Here is a 20,141-nt window from a genome sequence, read left to right as displayed (position 1 = left end):
TATGAGAAATATTAGTCCATAAAAGTATTTTAAAATATACATAAAATTATAATGCATAATCCAAAAGGGCATTTTGATCAAATCAACTTAAAAAATTAGATGAAAACTCAACGAGGATTAATGAAATGAACACTTCTTTTAGTTGTGGTTTGTGAAGTAACACTTTTCTTTTTTTTTTTTTTTTAATTAAGATATTCAAAATACAATACTTCATCTTTAATTTCACATCAAGACTTGTAATATTTGGAATGGAGAATTATATATATACCACATCATTTAGGTCGTGTGTGAAAAATCAGGTCTGATATTCTTTTTGAACTCTTTGATTGGAGGACTGATGATGTTGAGTGTGGTGCTATCATCTTCTATTAGATAAAGTTAAAAGATGTTATGCATACAAATACATGTTTTAAGGTATTCTTCTTGGTAACATTAGATTTTTCCAGTAAAACACGACTTTAATCAAAGTAAACATTACATAATTTTAAATTTTTTAATGTCCTCAAAAGATAAGTGCACGTCAGATGACTTGACTATTATGAGTTGATATGACGGGTCACCCAAATTGTGCATTACATAATTTACAACATTGAAATAGATCAATTATTTCATTAATACTTCAACGAGAAAGAACTTTAGTTACATCCTTAGGAGTTGTTGGAAAATGTCTAAATGTCACGTATCAAGGTATATACATATCCCAAATAATAAATGGATTAATTAAAAACATAGGCATTCATTTGTCACATTTACAGACAAAAAAAAAAAAAAAAAAGAACGGGAAAAATAAATGCATATTGTGGATACGTGGGTTCTTATACCCATATTCAGATTCAAAGGCAAAATTTTTTATAGAAAATTTTGAGTCCAAATCGTTAAGACTGTCATCAACGAGGGTAAGGTATAAATTTATGGAGAAATGGGGAAAAGATATAGGGCATTGATGTGATTATATGAAAAGGTGGAATTCCAGCAGTCACGTACGTACCCACTCCGCTAATAAATCATACAAATAGACAAAATTGCATTATATTTTGATGAAGTTGGTGCCCTCTATTCAACTCAATTTAATTGGTTCCAATCACAACTTTTGCAAATATGGAGCACGTATGATTCCACCATTTCCCCACCCCCAACCCCAACCCCCTGGGGGCTAAATTACCTAACTTTTACCAATTTAATTAGCACTAATTAAATTCTTGTGATTAATAAATAACAAGTGCATGCAATTGTGTGTGTGTGTGTGTGTGAAATATATATATATATATATATATATATATTGTACGGAAATGAGGATAAGAATTGAATGGCAACACATATGATGACATGTAAGTTACAAAAACAAAAGGTGTTAGTGTTACTAATAATGTAATTAGTTTGCAGTTAATGACAAGGAAATAAGCGTATTCAGAAATTGCTGTAAATAGTTTTATGGTTAGAAAAGAAGGTAAAATACTAATCTAATCTTGTATGCCCCTAACACATAGTTGACATAATGTAATTGAAATTCATGGATTTATTAATTAGACATAGTTAATCATTAACCCATGATACAAATTGGTAAAAAAATTATATCTCACTGCAAGAAAAATTGAATTTTTGCTATACCATTAATAACTACGGCTCAAAAATTATGATAAATCAATATTATTAATTACGATTAAATAAAATTAAAGCAAAAATTTAAATTTTTACCATGATTAATCAATACTTGCCATGGTTTTAAGTCATAGCCAAAACATTCGTTATGATTTTGAGCATAGCTAATATTTTGACTACACTTGTAGAAACAATAGCCAACATCCAAATCCTTCCGTATAATAAAAATGCAGGCATTATAGGTTTTTGGACACATTTTGTAGCATCATTTACATTTCCAAAAATATTAAAATGTTTTACAATTTATAAATTTTATAAAAAAAAAAAAACTAATGAATGTTATCATAAAATACAGCTAGAACAAATTGGGCTACAATACATACATATATATATATATCTAATATTAATATATGGTCTTTTTCTCTTACAAACGATGCTTATGACAGCGCGGCACCAATTTTATTATTATGTCAATAATTTTTTTTTGTTGCTTTCTATCTTTCTTTTAGTTTTTTCTGTGTGATGTTTTATATATATATTTATTTATAATATATTTTAAAATATAAAATATTATGTATTATATACATGTATGGATGGCGTGATATGACGACAAAATTATATATTATTGGAATTGTAATTGGGCAATTAATATAGAAGTGATAGGGTATGTACGTAGTTGGGTTGGTGCAGCTTTCATTTCGATCTTTAAATAGGGAATGTAAACTTTTCTTTTAAATTAAAAAAATTAAATAAATTATTCGGGTGATAAGGTTACAAAGATGGCCATGCACTTTATTATATATATATATATATATAAAAGAAGGGTAAATAGCAATTTACTCCTATGTGATATTGAAATTGAGTATATTACCCCCTATAAAAAAAATATAGCAATTTACATTGTACTTTTTAAAATGAAGCAATTTACCTCCTTATACAGGGAGATAAATTGCTTTATTTTAAAAAAATATAGGGAGGTAAATTGTTGTATTTTAAAAGATATAAAGAGGTAAATCACTATTTATTTTTTCATTGTTTGTATTTTTCGCATAAAAAGAAGATATGAAAATAGTAGCGGTACGTATTTACCGAATTAAATAAAAAAAGAAATAAAGGTAGCAGCTGATATTGAAAACCAAGCCAATGGCTCCATTGTACTGCTTCTCTTTCATTCAGTTATGTACTTTTCTCTCCCACTTGATAACTTATGTAAATTATCACTTTCACACACAAACATGTGTACGTGTGTGTGTGAGGGAAAGTAATGAGTTAATAATTTAAATTTTTGCCCTAACTTTACTTTTTTCATTGTTCTAAAGAGGTTAATTCCACTGAACAAGTGTAATGCCATCTCCTGGATTTTGGACACGTTCGAATGTTGTTATCATATTGTAGTAATGTAACAGCGCAATAAAGCAACCAATGAACTGTAAGGTACAAGAGAGACTGAAAGCAACGTTTGTTAAAAGTTGAATTTAGTGTCAATTAAGTTAATCTGCAAGTGTTTTTCCTTTTACATAATTTAGGTGTTTTTTTGTTTTTTCACTTTACTCAACTCATATTAATTTCTACAAATTATCATCTAAAATTCGTCTTCGAAACCTATTTAAAATGAAATTTTTTTATTTAACTCATAAACATACGTCCTATGTCAAAAATATATATAAACTTGTTCAACATCACAGTATTAATTTAATTTAATTTAACACAATACAATTTTTATGTATTTTTTCGGGCAATTCCAAGTCACAAAGGACTTCAAATCGAACCCCAAACTCTCATTTTGAGTTATATTTTATTGAAAATTGATACACATTTTGATCAATATATAATTAATCGTAACAAAAATACATAATGTTTTTGTAATCGTTGGGTCCAAAAGCAACCTAAGCATGTGGAGTATGGAAATGAATGTCCCGTGCATGGCAATAATCAAATTGGGTGATTAATGTTGATAACATAACATAACAATGTCGACATTTTTAATTCAAGATGATAAGTGCACGCACCAAAGTAGCAGAAATGCCCTAACAGGATATAAATATTGCTCTTTAACTTTTTGAAATGAAACGTTACATACATAATATATATTAATCTCATTTCCATCTTAATTAGGCAAACCTAATTATATTATTTTAATCAAAATTAAATGTTAATGGAACAAACACTTAGGAATCTGTTATTATTCAAATTTTATGTGAACATATAGAGTTGAGGGTTTGTGTTGTTTATAATTGGAGATGTGCGTGTGGCAACCACAAGCCCAATTCCATAAATTTTTAATTAATTAATATCCCCAAAAAATTGTGCAACTTCTAGATTCCTCCACACACCTCGTAGTGGCCACTTAATGCATACCACTAATCCATAGGAAACTTCGTTTATCCTTTATTTATTTAATTTTGGGATTGATTCGGGTCGAATTATTCGATCTCCTGAGACGATCTCACTGTAGACGGATTAACTTTTCCGAACCAGATTTTGGGTCCCCTGAGAATAAAACACGAACCGTAAGCTCGTCGGGCACGTCCCCGACAATGACCTCCGACGCTCAAGTTAGGTTGATCGAGAGAAATATATGCGATTTCAAAGTTCGAACTCAATTAATGCACAACAGTTACCTCATTTATGGCGCATCGGGGTCTATTTATAGAACACAGTTGTACGTCAAGTACTGGGCCACGTGGCCTTATCTTATCGGTGTGTGTTCTGATCGAACGGTTGTCATCATCCGGGTCTTTGGTCAGTCTGTGCGATCCGGGTCGGGTCAACTACGACCCATCCGCTACAAAACACGCGGATCCTAATCGCGAGATGACTATAATGCCCTTAATGAAGGGTGTTTTGGTCTTTTTGCAGGGGTGGTATGTGCATACTCATCAGGGATGTTTTTCTTTATGTAATGCAATTTTTTTATTTTTCCATTAATTATAAGGGATAAGTTAATTATGGTATATCAGGGCCTTATTTTTGGATAAGATGTCCATATTTGAATCTTAATGATGTGTCGATCAGAGGTTTTTCACATTCTCTTTTTTCCTTTGTATTTTTAGTTTGTTTTAGTAAGATATTGATGGCTCTTTTGGTAAAAATCCCTAAAAAGATCTTATTACTCCTGAAAAAAGGTTAAAATTACCTAATAGAACTAAACTCCACTCGGGGCCCGGTCGTACTTGAGCCGGCCGACCCGACAACCCTAGAGAACAGCCGTTGATGCTTTTTTCATCTGAGGACTCTCGTGGAGACACTTGACTTCGTACAACCTCAGACAATTGACCTTTCATGATACTGATGAATTTCCATCTGGGAAGGTATGCATTTATTACTATGAGTTCTAGTTTTTTGATTCTATTTTACTCTATCACGGATCTGACTTCAGTATGAGAGGATTTTAGTTGAGAATCATTTCAGCAAGTTTGACTTGCTTTTCAGATCAAGTCATACAATTCCTGTTGAGGACCTCATGGACTCCATTTCCCTACGTGTTGAGACAACAAACCCTATCCCAGTCAAAAATATCGGTGTCATTGGGCACATCGACGATCTCGACCAAATCAAATAAATTTTACGAACTGCAATTTTAATTTCACTATCCCTACTCTGTACGTACCATCTTTACCTTCTCATTTTGTGTAACATAAAAAAAAAAAAGAAAAGAAAAATGTCTCTTTTGGTGAACTCTACATGTTATAATCTCCATTTAAAATAATGTTAATGGAATTAACACTAAGTGAGACAGACGCAGAATCTGTCATTCAAATCATTAATTAAGAATGTCTTTTATATGCACCATCGACTTCCTTAGTGCATACTTAACCTTTTTCCCTTTACGCACTTCTGTCCTTTCTACATAAAGTTTCTTCTATTTATTATTTCTTATTATATATCTTTTTTCAGTTTTCTTTTAATTAATCGCTGTTGTTAAAGGTGACCGAAAATTTATGACTGCCGCTACAAAAAAAATAAATTATTTTTTACATTACAAATGAATACAAATTGAAAACCACATCGAACAAATCAATGCGAAAATTTAAATTACGCCCATAATTAATTAATTTTTACTATAATTTTAGTTATTATTAAAATATTTGCCATCATATTTTTTAGTTATAAATAATATTATGGCTTTACATACACAAATCAATAATCATTAGACCACTGTAATTAATTATTATATTCATTACAAATTTTTAATTTTTAACTATAATAATACATAATTTTATATTTAGGTGGTGGTGTCGTTTATTGAATGTGCATGTGGCATCCACAAGCCCATGCTTTCCACATACTGCAATTAATCCTCACAGACATATATGCAATAGCAACAACTTCCACGCATTCCTCCGCAATGTTCGCAGTGGGACCAGTTCATGATGTAGAGCACAAAAGAACAAAATTACCTGTAGGGTAATCTTTTAATTGAATTTCTGTTACAAAATTTATTTTATTTTTTTATTCTTTTTCAGCATATACACATTATGTGTATAAATTTTTTGGTAAAATTAAATACATAATGTCATTTTTATATAAATAGCGTATGCATGTTGAATGAAGCATAAGATATAATATGATTTGCAACAGAAAATTCAATTCAGGTAATCTTAAATTTGTATTACTGTTTAATTTTGGTATGTTTCATAAAATCTTATGCATACAACCTTGTACTTTGTCATTTAATTACTTTTGGACAATAGTAATTTTTAGTGGATGAGTGGTGTGTGCAGTTTCTCAACTTCTTGGCAGAGTAAAAATTTCACAAAATTATTTTAAAATATTTTTATCTTCTGACATATTTACAGAAATTTTAAAATACCCGTCTTAATTCCAAACCTAATTATGTCTCGTCTATTTTCACTTAAATCATCCACCACCAACGCAGCCACTGCCATCACCATCGCAGTCGCAGTCGCCCCTACCATTATCACTAGTATTCCTATATATATATATACACACACACGCTTACAAGATGCTTAAGACATCTTATGAGACGATTAAGATCAAATTATGGGAAATATTTCATAAGTTTTGTAAGAAAAGGAACTTATAAGCTTCAAAGATAAAATGTCGGAAACTTATAAAATCCATATAGCTCGAAAAAAAGTAGAAGAGCTCTTAACTTATAGCACTTTCTTCAGTTATGTTCATATTAATTATAACATTATCGTTACCAATATTTTATAAGTTATACAATTTTATTTTATCCAAACACATCAACAACTTATTTTTGAACTAATCTCTAATATTTTTTTACGTTTCAAAATACATTTACAAAATATATAAATTTATAAAATCTTTTAAATAACAGGAGTTGCAATTTTTGTTGTTGGTGGAGGAGAATGGACATTATAAGTGGATGGTTGATGAGACTGAGAGGCAAAATGATAAAGAAGAGAAGAATGTGAAGAAAAATTCAACAGCCGTGCTACGGAAATTAATTATGTTGGATTTAATTGCTATATATCTTTTCCAGGGACCCCTCATATATATATATATATATATATATATTCAGCTCCCTAACCAAACACATATTTATGTACTGATTGGTTCATCATTCTTTTTTCTTTTTTTAAATTTTAATTTAATTATTACATAATATTTGTGTCAGACTTTGGTGGTAGAAACTAAATTACATGCATAGGTTTCTTGTTTCCTGTTTTAGTAACTATTCATAATCAGACTAGAAATTTCTCCAAATCGGGTGTCCTGTCCCAAAAAGCATTTTTTTTTAATGTAGTTGTGAGAATGAATTTTATCGTGTTTGAAATTAAAATTTAGACAAATTATTATAATAAAAATAAAAATGGACAACAATTTTTTTTTTATCTATTTTTCTGTTTTTTCTTTTCAAAAATAAAGAATTTGGTATTTGATCATTTGAAGGTAAAATCTCCACGTAAATCACCTTCAGATTTGGTTTGACTTTTTTATAACGTTAATTTAAGGACTTGCGCTTGTAATCCCTAAAGCTATAATCTTGACTTTGGCTTTGAGGACTTGAAGGTGGAATCTCTACTTGAATTTTCTTAGAAATTGAATTTATAACGTCAATTCAAGGACTTACGCCTATAATTCCAAATTAAAGGCTATAACTGATTGCACAACTTTGACGAACGACTCGATCTTGGCTTTGAATACTTTTGAAATTGAGTTCGACGAACTTTGTAGAGAATCTCTCGAGACCTGTGAATTTATAATGTTCATCTAAACTCAAAATACGAACCTTGAAATATTTTTTTAAATTTCTCTACTTGAAATATTTTTATATTTTAAGTAATATACAATACTTTACCTTATTTACTGTGGCCTATTAGCTCAATTGGTTAGAGCGATTGATCATGTGCATGATATATAGTATAAATTTAATTAATAACATACTTCAAATTAATGTACTTATAAAATGAAATAATAATCAAATAATATACTTACAAATAGTTAAGTTACATATATAACTAGAGGCTGAGGCAACGTACTATATATATAATTATAACAACAATGTTTCCTTTTTCATTTTAGTACAAGAGATTTAAGAGGTAGAGGATGAGTAGTGGGGTGGGTGTGGTTTAGTTAATTACACAAGTGCTGTTGTATACTTGGGTCCTATGTTCCTTGTCATACTTATTACCTACGACCACCAAACATTGGGCTTCATGTTCATATTTGGGTTTAACAATCCCCCAAATCACATGGAAACTTGACCTCAACCTAACCCTAATTACAAGACTCAATCCTTCTCCAGATTCCAGCATGTCCTCCATGTTTCTTCCTGCACCGTACATCGCCTTGTTTCTTGTCCCAACACTTAACCTCAACAACGTTAAATCGTTGCTCCCGGCGTATACTTCTCTACCCTGCATGCATGCATATATTTATTACAACGAGCAGTGTATGTACAATTTTCAGACGGCTTAAACATCATGCTTACGTATATATACGTGCATAATATATATATATATATATATATATATATATATATGAAATGGAAGATGTGAAGTTACTTGTGAGATTGCAAGAGGGAGACGGGCAAAGAGCATTTCCATGATTGGAGGATGGATGCGAAGAGCAAAGAGGTTGGAGTTGTTATCTATCATTACATGTATGGAACAATTGCAGCTTAGTATTTTGGTTGCAACTCCAGAGGCATCCACTCCCTCTCCCAATCTAAACTGTCGGATTCCTGCAATCTGCATGCATCCAATATATTTATTTTCTTCTCCACTCATAAAACAAATGTGATTATGAGATTTCATATCCCCCATGCTAAGTTCTTCATCACTTACATAATTTGCAACTGATTTTCATGTCTCGCCCTCTATAATGTGTTTCTTCTACTCTAAATGTTCAACTAACACTTTGGTAGAAACACAAAAAACAGTAACAAATTATACGAATGTCCTGTAGGCGTAGAGGATGTCTTTTTTATTTTTATTTTTAATATCTATTTAAATTTGAATTTCACCGTAGAAGAGGATCATGAGATTGGCACAGGAACTGAACAAATATTCATAAATCTCTATCATATAGTTTTGTACCTGAGTATGATGAAAATGGAGACAAACATGCCATTATTATTTATTACCCTTTTGAATTCACACAATGACAATGGGGTTGGAAGTAGACAAGACATCTATATATATGCAACCACTCATCCCATAACCTATATTATTTTGAAATACAAAAAAAATCTTTGTAATATGAAATCATCCTAAACTAATTTAAAGAATTGTCATCAGGGATCTAAAATTCCCATCTTCAGATCTATCAATTCAATTGCCCTTATTTAAAACTATTCTTTTGAAACACCATATTAATCCCAAACCAAATATTTAAGGGGTTATTAATTGGCTTCATGAATTTGAATTTGAAGGAATGGTTCGGAAAAATATATTTTCAATGACTCTATTTACAAAAATTTAAAATACATCAATATTCAACAGAATATAATTCAAATTAAAATTGAATACTTTGATATTATTTAAATTTAAAATTATCCAAACTATAAAATTCATAATTTCAAATGCTTCAATACAAATACAATCTAAACGCAATTTCTTGATTGGTCCACCGCCCACTATAAGGAGGCCCAATCTCAACCTACATGCTTTGGATCAAGCAACATCATGGGCTACGGCCCTGTTCGACAAAATTAAGAATTGTTGTAAGTGGGCCAAGGCTGAGGTTCGCCATTATAATTACGTTTCGGGCCTATATATTGGGATTTGGGAATATATTTCATTTCATTTTGGGCTACTTGATTTTTTAAAAATTCTTATTTATACCATGCTTAATGATACACAATCAATCAATGAAAAGATACTCCAGAAATTTTAACTCAATTTGGATTAAGTTATTAATTACATAATAAATATAATTACACTTAGTATATAATTAATTTGATTTAGTCGGATCTAATCTGAATACGATTTTTTGTTTTATGATTGAGCATTCTGAGTGCGTACCTGAACAGAGAAGGTGGGAGGTGGGGGCTTAGCAGCAACGTAGAAAACAACCAGAGCAATCACCAAACTCAGCAAGAATCTCCAGCTTAACTGCACCAAAACCCACCAACCCGAATCCGAATACCTGAACGACAAATACTGATTCCATCCTCTGTTCCTCTGATCCCCATAATCATACTCCTCCTCCTCCTCCTCCGCCGCCGAAACCACAAAATCAACCCCCCTCTTCACAGTCCCGCCTCCTTGTCCGGCATTTTCAGGGACGTGATCGTCGCCGGAGGGGTGCAGTTTCTTTTTACTCTGATCTTGCAGAAACGAGTTGTTGGAGCCGCGAGAGGAGGAGTAACGGGAGAGGGCAAGGCGGGTGGGTTCTTGGTCGGAGCGGGGCGGGGAGTGGACGTCGTAGTTTGCATGGGAAGCGGTGGATGGGCTCTGGACGAAGTATAGGGAGTAGGGGTAGGAACGGAAGAGGGCATCTTCCTCTGAGTACTCGGTTCTGTAATTGGGCATGGCCATGGCAGTGTGTGCTGTGTGTGAGGGAGATGAAGAAGAGATGTAAGATTGGGAGAGAGGGCGTCTGGAGGGCTTTTTGAACTGCCAAAAAGAGACGTTGCTTTGGGAGATTGCCTCAATGGAGTGACGTGGGATTTTTTTTTTTTTTTAAATGTATACTCTTTTTTTTTCCCCCTTATATTTTTTACTTTTTGTTTATATAGATTATTTTTTTTATATATAGGTGATATGTATGATTTTTATATGTTGTAATTGTGATTCGATGCTATATGAATGTGATTATGAGGTTTACTAGGTATTATTGTTGTCGAACCTATTCTGTCTCAAGATCACAAATTGTTTTTACTTGATAAAAGGATTTTGATTATATTTTAAAATTATAATTTCTCATATAATTATTGTAAATTACAATTTGGGTGAGGTGGGAGAACCTGAGTCGAAATATATAATGCCAACTTAATTAAATATTGATGATTTCATAATATTTGTTTGAAAATAAAGGATGAGTGTTTAGTGGAAGAAAAGGGATTTATTTGAAGACGACGCATGGAAGGAAAAGAAGAAGAAAAGTAAATAATTCATAATAAAAGACAAACATTAAACATTACAAGTATAGAAAATCTGAAATAAAATAGGTTATAAAGTTTTGGGAAAGTCAAATCATAAACAGTATGGAAGAATAAGATTAATTAGGTTATTACAATCCTATGTTTCATAATTAAAGAAAGGTTTAAGCCCGAAAATAGGGGTTAGGAATAAATAAATAGGAGAGGCCCTTTTTCATTTGTTCCTTTGCTTTACACCGAAATGTTGCTTCTTTTGATGACCAAGGGAATCATAGCAAAGTAAGCACGCTTTTACCCTCTATCCTCCATTTAATTCCCCACTTTAATTCACGATTTTAGATTTCATTTTCGACAATTAGCTTGTTGCTTGCGAGAGCGACAAACTTTGTGGTATATTAATAATTTTTATATATTATAATTACTTCTAATTCCACGACATATATATTTATTTTTTGGAAGAAAAATCCACCATCCATTATAATAAAAATTACTTTTGCGTTACAAATAAATATTTGTTGATACCATCAAATAGATTAAATATTTAAAATGAAGTTCCATACGTTATATATGATTTTATTTGGTTACGATCAATAAGTAAGGGGTGTATATAAGGTAGATTAATATTAATTGCATAGTTATAATTGTAGAAAACTAGTTAATTAACAAGAGCAATGATCGATAATATTGGAATGTTTAAATTCTTGAAAGGGAAGGAAGATTGGGCATATACATATATATACATATATATAAGTAGAGCTAGGTGCAGTAATAATATATATATATATATATGTATAGGTGGTAATGATGGAAGGCAATAGTTGGAAATTAAAATGATGAAATGAGAGGGGCAGCCTTTAGCTTTTATGCCAAGACATAATCAATTCATTCCATCATCATTATTTTACATATATATATTCTCTTACATGCACTCAGTACCATCATATGGAGCAGAAATGATATCAACCATCATACAATTCATATGTAGAAAAATAATCATGAGGAATATATATATAAATGAAACAAGAAAAATTCCATGTCATGGAACTCTATATATACGACGATGATGATTGATGGATTAACAAACCTTCGACATTAATTGGCCTTTGATTTTTAATTAATATATATATACATGAATTCTTTTATTTTATTATTATTATTATTTTTGGGTAGAGTAAAGTGAAATATTGGAGCATTTAAATCAAAAAATTCGATAATTATCAAATAACAAATTTATCCAAAGTGAGGTGTACGTTCACACGTTTAGATAGAACTCAAATTTATATATAATAATGGTAATTCCTGTCGTATCAACAACTTGTCGCTTTGGCCGAGTGGTTAAGGCGTGTGCCTGCTAAGTACATGGGGTTTCCCCGCGAGAGTTCGAATCTCTCAGGCGACGACAGCATTTTTTTCAAAGTATCGTGCATGTGATGTGAGTTTAAACATTGTTGGGCATGGCAGGGATGTTTTGGACTAGCTACTTACCCCAAAATTCTCAACATTTTATTAATCTCTCATTGCATAGATACAGTTTTCAAATTAATATAACTATACAAAACTTTAGAGCTCGTTTGGTTGTATTTTCAATGAGGTTATTTTCACTTTTTGCTATTTGGGTAATTGGGATTCTGTTTGGTCAAGTCATTTTCATTGATAATGCATTCATATTTTAATCTGGAATTTTTTGAAATTATAGGTCACATGGGTTGGTTATACTTGGCTTATCTTGTCAGCATCTCTTTTGTTGTTCAAACCAAATACAATTGCTTTCTCTTCCAATCATTTTGGTCAACCCTCGTAATTAATTTCTGTCACATCAAAAATACATATACATGTATTCTTAATTCTCATATTTGGAAAAAATTAATCCAAATATATTCTCAGTTTTCGCACAGAAACCAATAAAATATTTTTACACAAATATAATTATTAAAAATTAAAAATAAAAATGAAAACACAACCAAACAGGCTCTAAGAGTCTCAATTTCATTTTAGTTATTATATATAGTCATATCTTATGTATATAGCCATATTACTTATTATTATTATTACATCATGAATATATAGTTATACATGCATGCATGCACAATTAATGTGTCCTTCCTCGAAAAATATATAATTTAACCACATAATATGATAAATGAGCAAAAACCCCTTATAAAAAATAAAATAGCAAATTGATAGAAAGTAATTTGCTTTATTTTTTGAAACACATAAATTCTTTTTTCACAAAAAAGTATTTACTCATTTATGATATTAGAGGGGTAAATTGCATTTAACCCATCCTTCCTCTTTTAAATTAATGTCTCTTCGATCAACCATGTCTGCTTCATTATGTGCGATCAGTTTAATTCTAAAATATTAATTGATTGTAGTTAATTAATTAGCTACTTCACAAGTATTTTAATAACAACTCCAATTATAATCCAACGAAAGAGAGAGAAATAGATATATGATTTTAAAGTCATGGATACAAACTCAACCAATGCGTAGAATATTATTTTATTTTAATAATAGGTGTTAGTACTTTGTTTAATAGTATAGGTGTCAGTGCTCTACTTTAATAGTAGTTGTTGATTTGATGTAATTATCTGATATTGATGATCAGTACATGATTATTATAATTGTCGGTTGTTGTTAATTAGTATTGACGATTAATATTGATGATTGTAATCGATTTATTCAAAAAATAATAGTTCATCGCTTTCACTTAAAAAAAAAAGAATATTAAATAACAACGTATCGTATGTACTGATTGCAATCTTAATTATTTATTATTAATTTGAATACAATTCTGAAGAATTATTCTCCTCTTGATCATAAAGTTTGAAGCAGTAGTATCTCCATCCTCCTCCTTATATCATATATATTATTGATTCCAAACTATACAAAAACAAAAAAGACAAAGACTAAATACAAATTGAATGATATCCTTTATTATGTTCTTGGTCTCATGAATCACCATCTGATCCCATCTTCTTCACTATTCACATGTTGCCAATATATATATATATGTCCTACCTAGTACGTACGAACCTACCATGCACCTTCAATTCAATTTCTACATACATATATATGTGATGATCAATATCCCTAGCTATAATGGTATATACTCAACCACTTATTTCATGGATCCCCAAAACCAAAAACTTCCAACATATATAGTAAACCGCGTGCCACCGTCGTCTAGTATTTTCGCTCACATCTCAAAATTTAGTGATCAGGACATGAATGAGTAGGGGCTATGACAAAGAATTGTGTGTGTTTATGAGAGAGGGAGAGAGAGAGATTATGAATTATTGAAGTTGGAAATCAAGGTAATTAGGTAAGGAGGAGACATTAGCCAACAAACCCTCCCAATCCAATTCCCCCATTTTGAAGCTTTCTGATCCCTCCCAATTATCATCATTTCCAATTCCAACTCCAAACCCAACCTCCACTAATTCCTCTACTTTAGTACTACACTGATCATTCATCAAATTATAGTATTGGTTCACCTGTTTATTGTTCTTGTCCAAATTTACCCCATTGTTGTAACTACTAATGTTGTTGTGCTCCAATCCAGGCACTGAAAGCTCACTTTCCAACCCCATCATATGATCATATGGTAATTCCATCACCCCTGCAGCATCATGATGATCATAATCCCCAAACCCCCCAACCCCACCAACTCCAACTCCTCCTCCTCCTCCTCCTTGCTGTAAGCAAGCTGACAAGTTGAATACTGAATTTGCGTCGATGAAAATATTACTCTGATCATGATGATGGTGATGATGAGTAGTGGTATTGTTAAAAGGGTTGGTGAATTGGGTACTGCCCAAATTAGAGGGTGGCTGCATGGAGGAACAGGAAGACGAGGAGGAATCCATGCAAATGGCTGCCACCTCGTATTCTTGCATGAAAATTGTCCCTGCTGCTCCCATGTAATTAAGGCTACCCCCTGCAGTAGTACCAGTAGCCTTAATTAATTCTGACATGGAGTCGCTGTTACTGTTGTTTGGGGAGGATTCTGAGTTGTTGTTGTTACTGTTGTTCTTTAGCCTCTTCTTTATTGTGGAATTCCAGAAATTCTTGATTTCATTGTCGGTCCTCCCCGGCAGCCGGGCCGCAATCTGAGACCACCTGGTAGTAATTATTAACACACAAATTAATTATGTATGTATGTTGCAAAATCAATGCATCCACCAAACAGAAATTACGTACGTCAATTGTCTTAGAATATGTAAATGTGATTTGCATGGATGGATAGATGTTTAATTGTATATATTCCTAAGCTCCATGATGGTGAAAGTGAAAATAATTAAGAAGAGTCTTGGGTATTAATCATGAGATGAATTGACCAATCAACTTTCGACCAACATGCATTTCGCCAATCAACTTTTAATTAACTTTGTATTTATATATTTCTTAATTACTATAAGTGAAATGAAGAAAATTTTAAGAATTACCTCTGAATTTTTTCATTGAATCGACAAGACAATTAAGTCGTGTGATTCAGATTTATTTTAGTACTGGTAAGATAAACTAATTAAGAACAATTAATGGAGTATATATATTTAAATATTTCTTAAATGCCCTTGAGTATTCTAATAAGGGATATTATTAAATAAATGGAATTAAGATATAACATATATATATATATATATATTACATGCCCCCATATCTGAAATTAAAGAGGTATATATTATTCAAGTATTAACCTTTCTATAGAACTTATACATATTTAAACTCTAATTTCGTATGAATAACTTTGAAAAACTTAAATTATTAGAGATATATAAAAGTTATAAATTATATAACAATATATCTAACAACAATGCATAATTAAGAGATTGATATTTGCACATATGTAGCTAGTTTCCTATATATCACCTATTTAAGCAGGTCAATTAATTTATGTAATCCAAAAGACTTAACAAATCAATACTACCATTTTATAAATCTAATTAATATCCACTCATCTAAATAAGAATTAATAGAGTAATTTTTTTTTTCTAAAAAGGGTCTGTTACATTCAACCCCAGAGCTAAAATTGAAACTTTTAACTTGTACGTTCCATTCAGTGTTATGATACTAAAATCTGAACTCTTCTTGTTTCTTGTAATTATTAATTAAACACCCCCCAAATGCATGCACACACAGAGAGAGAGAGACATGATATATATATATAGATATATATATATAGAGAGAGAGAGAGAGAATACCTGTTGCCAAGAATGGAATGTAAATGGATGATAAGTTCTTCCTCCTGAGGGGAAAAGGCACCGCGCTTGAGGTCGGGGCGGAGATAATTGATCCAGCGCAGGCGGCAGCTCTTCCCGCACCTCTGGAGACCCGCATTTCTGGCAATGTCGCTCCAACAGCCCTGCCCGTTGGTGAGCATGTAATTCATGAGCTTCTCGTCCTCCTCCGGCGACCACAAACCCTTCCTCAGCTTACCCTTATTATGAATAACACTGTTAGTGTTCACCTTTTCCTTCACCATTATCATTGTATTATTATTATTATGATCTGCAGCAGCTGCAGGCTTCCTCATCGATCTTTCTAATTACTGATCACACAATCAAGAAAGGAGGCAAAGGATGGATGGTGTAGCAACTTTGCTGGTTCTTAATGTTTCCAACTGGGCTTGATGGAGACTGTGAAAATGAAGATATATAGATGAACATGATTAGAGAGAGAGAGAGAAAGATTATGTGAAGTGGAAGCAAAATATGTTGCAATTCTCATACACATATGATGATTACCTTGTGAGTGAAGAAAATTCCATCCAAGAAGAGAGAGAGAGAGTCAAAGACAAGAAGACCTAACCATCCCTTTCTTTGAAGGTCCCCCTCCAATCCGTTTTCCACTCCATCTTCCTCTACTCCTTTCCATGTTTTCTACTAATCATTCATTAGCAACAACTAATCTTTCTTAATTAATTCACCCCCTCTTCTTCCAAATTAATCAATACTGTAGTTTAAACAATGTCCCACAATCCGTCCCCATCATCATCACCATTACCACCCCATCAAGCTTTCTCTCTCTCTCTCTCTCATATGCGCGCGCACACACACACACACAGATAGAGGGTACACGCACACACGTGTTTTTCAAGTATAATAGTTTGGAACAGACAAAAGCAGCACGCACTTATGGATTAATTCTAACCTCCTCTTCAAAATCAAATAAATAATAGGGTTCATTACATCTATACCCTTTTCAAAATGTAAAATTATACTTTCTTCCAAAAAAAAATTAAATTATATTTACACCTCCTTCGAAAATTCATTATTGTTTACACTTGATCGGATTTTGTTAGGAGGACAAAAAATACTGACGTTAGCAAAAACAAATTGCATAATTTTTAATTTTACTCCCCATTTAATGTTTTCATGTAATAATATTGTACTTATAAAGAGAAAGGTATAATAACGTTAATCTAGCTCCATATATATATCACATTTATTATCCCTTTATAAATATAAAAAAATACATTAAAATGTCAAATGAGGGGCAGAATAAAAAATTAATGTAATATTTTTGCTTATCTCACATTTTTCTTCCAAAATCTAATGAAAGAGGGTCAGATGTAAATTGAGAATTTTCGAAAAGGTGTAATTATAATTTCAAAACTTTTTTTTTTAGGAAAAGTGTAGTTTAGTATGTAGGGAGTCTAAATGTAATTAACCTTAAATAATATACAGCAAAAGTAGTGTCAAATATTATATATATATATATATGTATATTAATGAATTTAGTTATGTGAAAGAATTTGCAGTGCTAAATTTCTTGCAATGAATGATTTGTGTATGAGTTTATAATAAGAAATGAATGGTAGTGATATGTATATATATTTTATGAAGCTGGTTAGTGATATCAGTACGAGAATAGATTGGAAGTATGTCTGTCGGACTGCGTTTACGCTCTTCTTAAGCAAATTACCTGTCGACACAAATATCACATTGACCAATTAATTGTTTATTTTTCGTTTTAAAAGATATATATTCCCAACCAACCAATTAAGCCGTTAGTCCTCAGACCAACCCTTTCAACTCTTCATCAACAACCCATATATATATATATATTAATCCATCTACATACATACATATATGTACGCATCATCATCATCATCAATATATATATATACATATTGAACACTAATTATACCCAAGTTGTCCAATTATTACTGCATCTAGCTACTTTTCTTGTATTCAATCATTTTATGTTTGACGATTAGTTAATTACTCTATATGAATGTTAAAGAGCATATATATATATATATATATATATCACATTTCTACATTATTTTTTTGTAGTTTATATACTGTTGTATGTCTATTGAAATTTGAATGAATTACGTAACAAATGCATTATGTATATTGGTCCACTAAATCTTGATTTGAATAAAAGAATTTCTCGAAGTGTAATACTAACACGTTATATGATTTTTAATCTGATGAATTCATAAACTAAATATATATATATATATGTATGTATAGTACGTAGAAAGCTAAATTAAAATAGAAGTGATTAAAGTGCAGAAAGATGGTTGAAGTTGAGGATAAAGAGTAAAAATTACTTCTTATAAAGATATACACTGATCATTGATGAGGTTTGCTTCATTTGCAGACTTCAATATGGCAGAATATCACTTAAGCCCCCCCCCCCCCCAACCCCCAACTCCCCTACACATACACATACAAGGGTTCCTTTCAGTACCTAATATTAATCAGCCTGAAATTGCTGAGACATGCTACGACATATATATATATATATATAACCATTTCAAGAAAACCCAATTTCATTCATTGTGTCCCACCATCAAACCCAAATCCCATTCGTGTCAACAATCAACAGATTTTAAGGAATAACATATATGTGTGTGTATTGGTCTGATTTTGCATGGTGAATAGGACAATATATATATATATATATGGGGGGTGAGGTGATGTCTGAAGAAAGAAAAGGGAAAAGAAGTAGTAGTGATGAGAAAACTGTGAAGGTACTCTAAACTCTGTCAGACTTCCATGTATGATGTTGTAGCTGTACACAGAAAAGAAAAGAAAACGTAGTCCATCATCATCTCCTTTATACATATATATATATATATACTGTCCTTGCCTGCCTACTAAGGCAAACAAATTATTAAGACAACTACTGCCACATGTAACCCATATATTCCATCCATCCATCCATCCATCTTCTTCTTTCTTTTGACAATCACTAATAATATTTCAAAGTTATCATCCATTCTTTTTAGTATTTGTTAGACGATCGATAATTTTAAAAAATATATATAATTGTAACAAATTTTAGGAGAACTCGTTGTAAGTTTTAAAATGTAATTTAAGTTAATGAAAACAATCAAATATTTCAAGAATTCATACCTATTAATTTTTTATTTTGATCGTTCTCAACTCAATGACATCATCAACACTTAATTAATTAACAACCGTTTGATAATTTCTAGATCAATCGAATTACATTGAACCATATAATTACAGTCATAACTACAACTACGAAGACCCTAAATGTCAGGTTAGTTCCCTTGCCGGCTTGCCATATTTGATACCAACTACTCGGGCCATTTTTGTATAAATTCTACTAACTTAAATATCAGAGGGTTATATTGAGGCCTTCCCAATATCATTTTTTGATGAGGATCAACTCGACGGCCTGAACGAAGTTGATGAAGGGCCTAAACATAATGTCACAAAACCCTATTTCGATCTCATATCACTGCTAAGTACTAATTATGATGCAACTTTACTGTTCTTCAAAGTGCAGATATATTAACTGAAGTAGTATATATTACGCTATATAATTAACAACTATATATATATATATATTATTGCAATCTAAAACTCTATTGAAAATCAAAATGACAACCCACAATTAGTCTAATGATTAAGAAAATTGCTTGGATTGTGATGCAAAGAAAGCAATAATTTTCAGAGGGTCACATGAATTATTCGCTATATAGGTTCATACATAGCCACCGTAATACATGAAAAGTGAGAAG

General features: G+C 31.5%; 2 protein-coding genes and 1 non-coding gene across 3 annotated transcripts; 1 reads left to right on the top strand and 2 right to left on the bottom strand.

Annotated features, from left to right (window-relative positions):
• Positions 1–8,056: 8,056 nt before the first annotated feature.
• Positions 8,057–10,625, bottom strand: LOC105169070 (delta-latroinsectotoxin-Lt1a protein). Its single transcript, XM_011089347.3, has 3 exons — positions 10,056–10,625; positions 8,595–8,780; positions 8,057–8,447 (listed from the first exon to the last, which is right to left on the bottom strand). Exons 1-3 carry the CDS (start codon positions 10,569–10,571, stop codon positions 8,160–8,162), a joined length of 990 nt encoding a protein of 329 aa, XP_011087649.1. The 5' UTR covers positions 10,572–10,625; the 3' UTR covers positions 8,057–8,159.
• A 1,826-nt stretch (positions 10,626–12,451) lies between these two features.
• TRNAS-GCU (transfer RNA serine (anticodon GCU)) lies at positions 12,452–12,533 on the top strand. Its single transcript has one exon. It is a non-coding gene; the product is annotated as a tRNA-Ser (tRNA).
• Positions 12,534–13,879: 1,346 nt separating this feature from the next.
• MYB83 (myb domain protein 83) lies at positions 13,880–16,753 on the bottom strand. The gene is made up of 2 exons (XM_011090666.3): positions 16,339–16,753; positions 13,880–15,256 (listed from the first exon to the last, which is right to left on the bottom strand). The coding sequence occupies exons 1-2, from the start codon at positions 16,668–16,670 to the stop codon at positions 14,431–14,433; spliced, it is 1,158 nt and encodes a 385-aa protein (XP_011088968.1). The 5' UTR covers positions 16,671–16,753; the 3' UTR covers positions 13,880–14,430.
• Between the last annotated feature and the right edge of the window lie 3,388 nt (positions 16,754–20,141).

The sequence above is a fragment of the Sesamum indicum genome, linkage group LG1, assembly GCF_026168435.1.
Source record: "Sesamum indicum cultivar Baizhima isolate 11 linkage group LG1, ASM2616843v1, whole genome shotgun sequence".
NCBI classification, from domain to species: Eukaryota; Viridiplantae; Streptophyta; class Magnoliopsida; order Lamiales; family Pedaliaceae; genus Sesamum; species Sesamum indicum.
The sequence above is the reverse complement of the archived record's forward strand: the minus strand, read 5'-3'. Positions and strand labels throughout refer to the sequence as shown.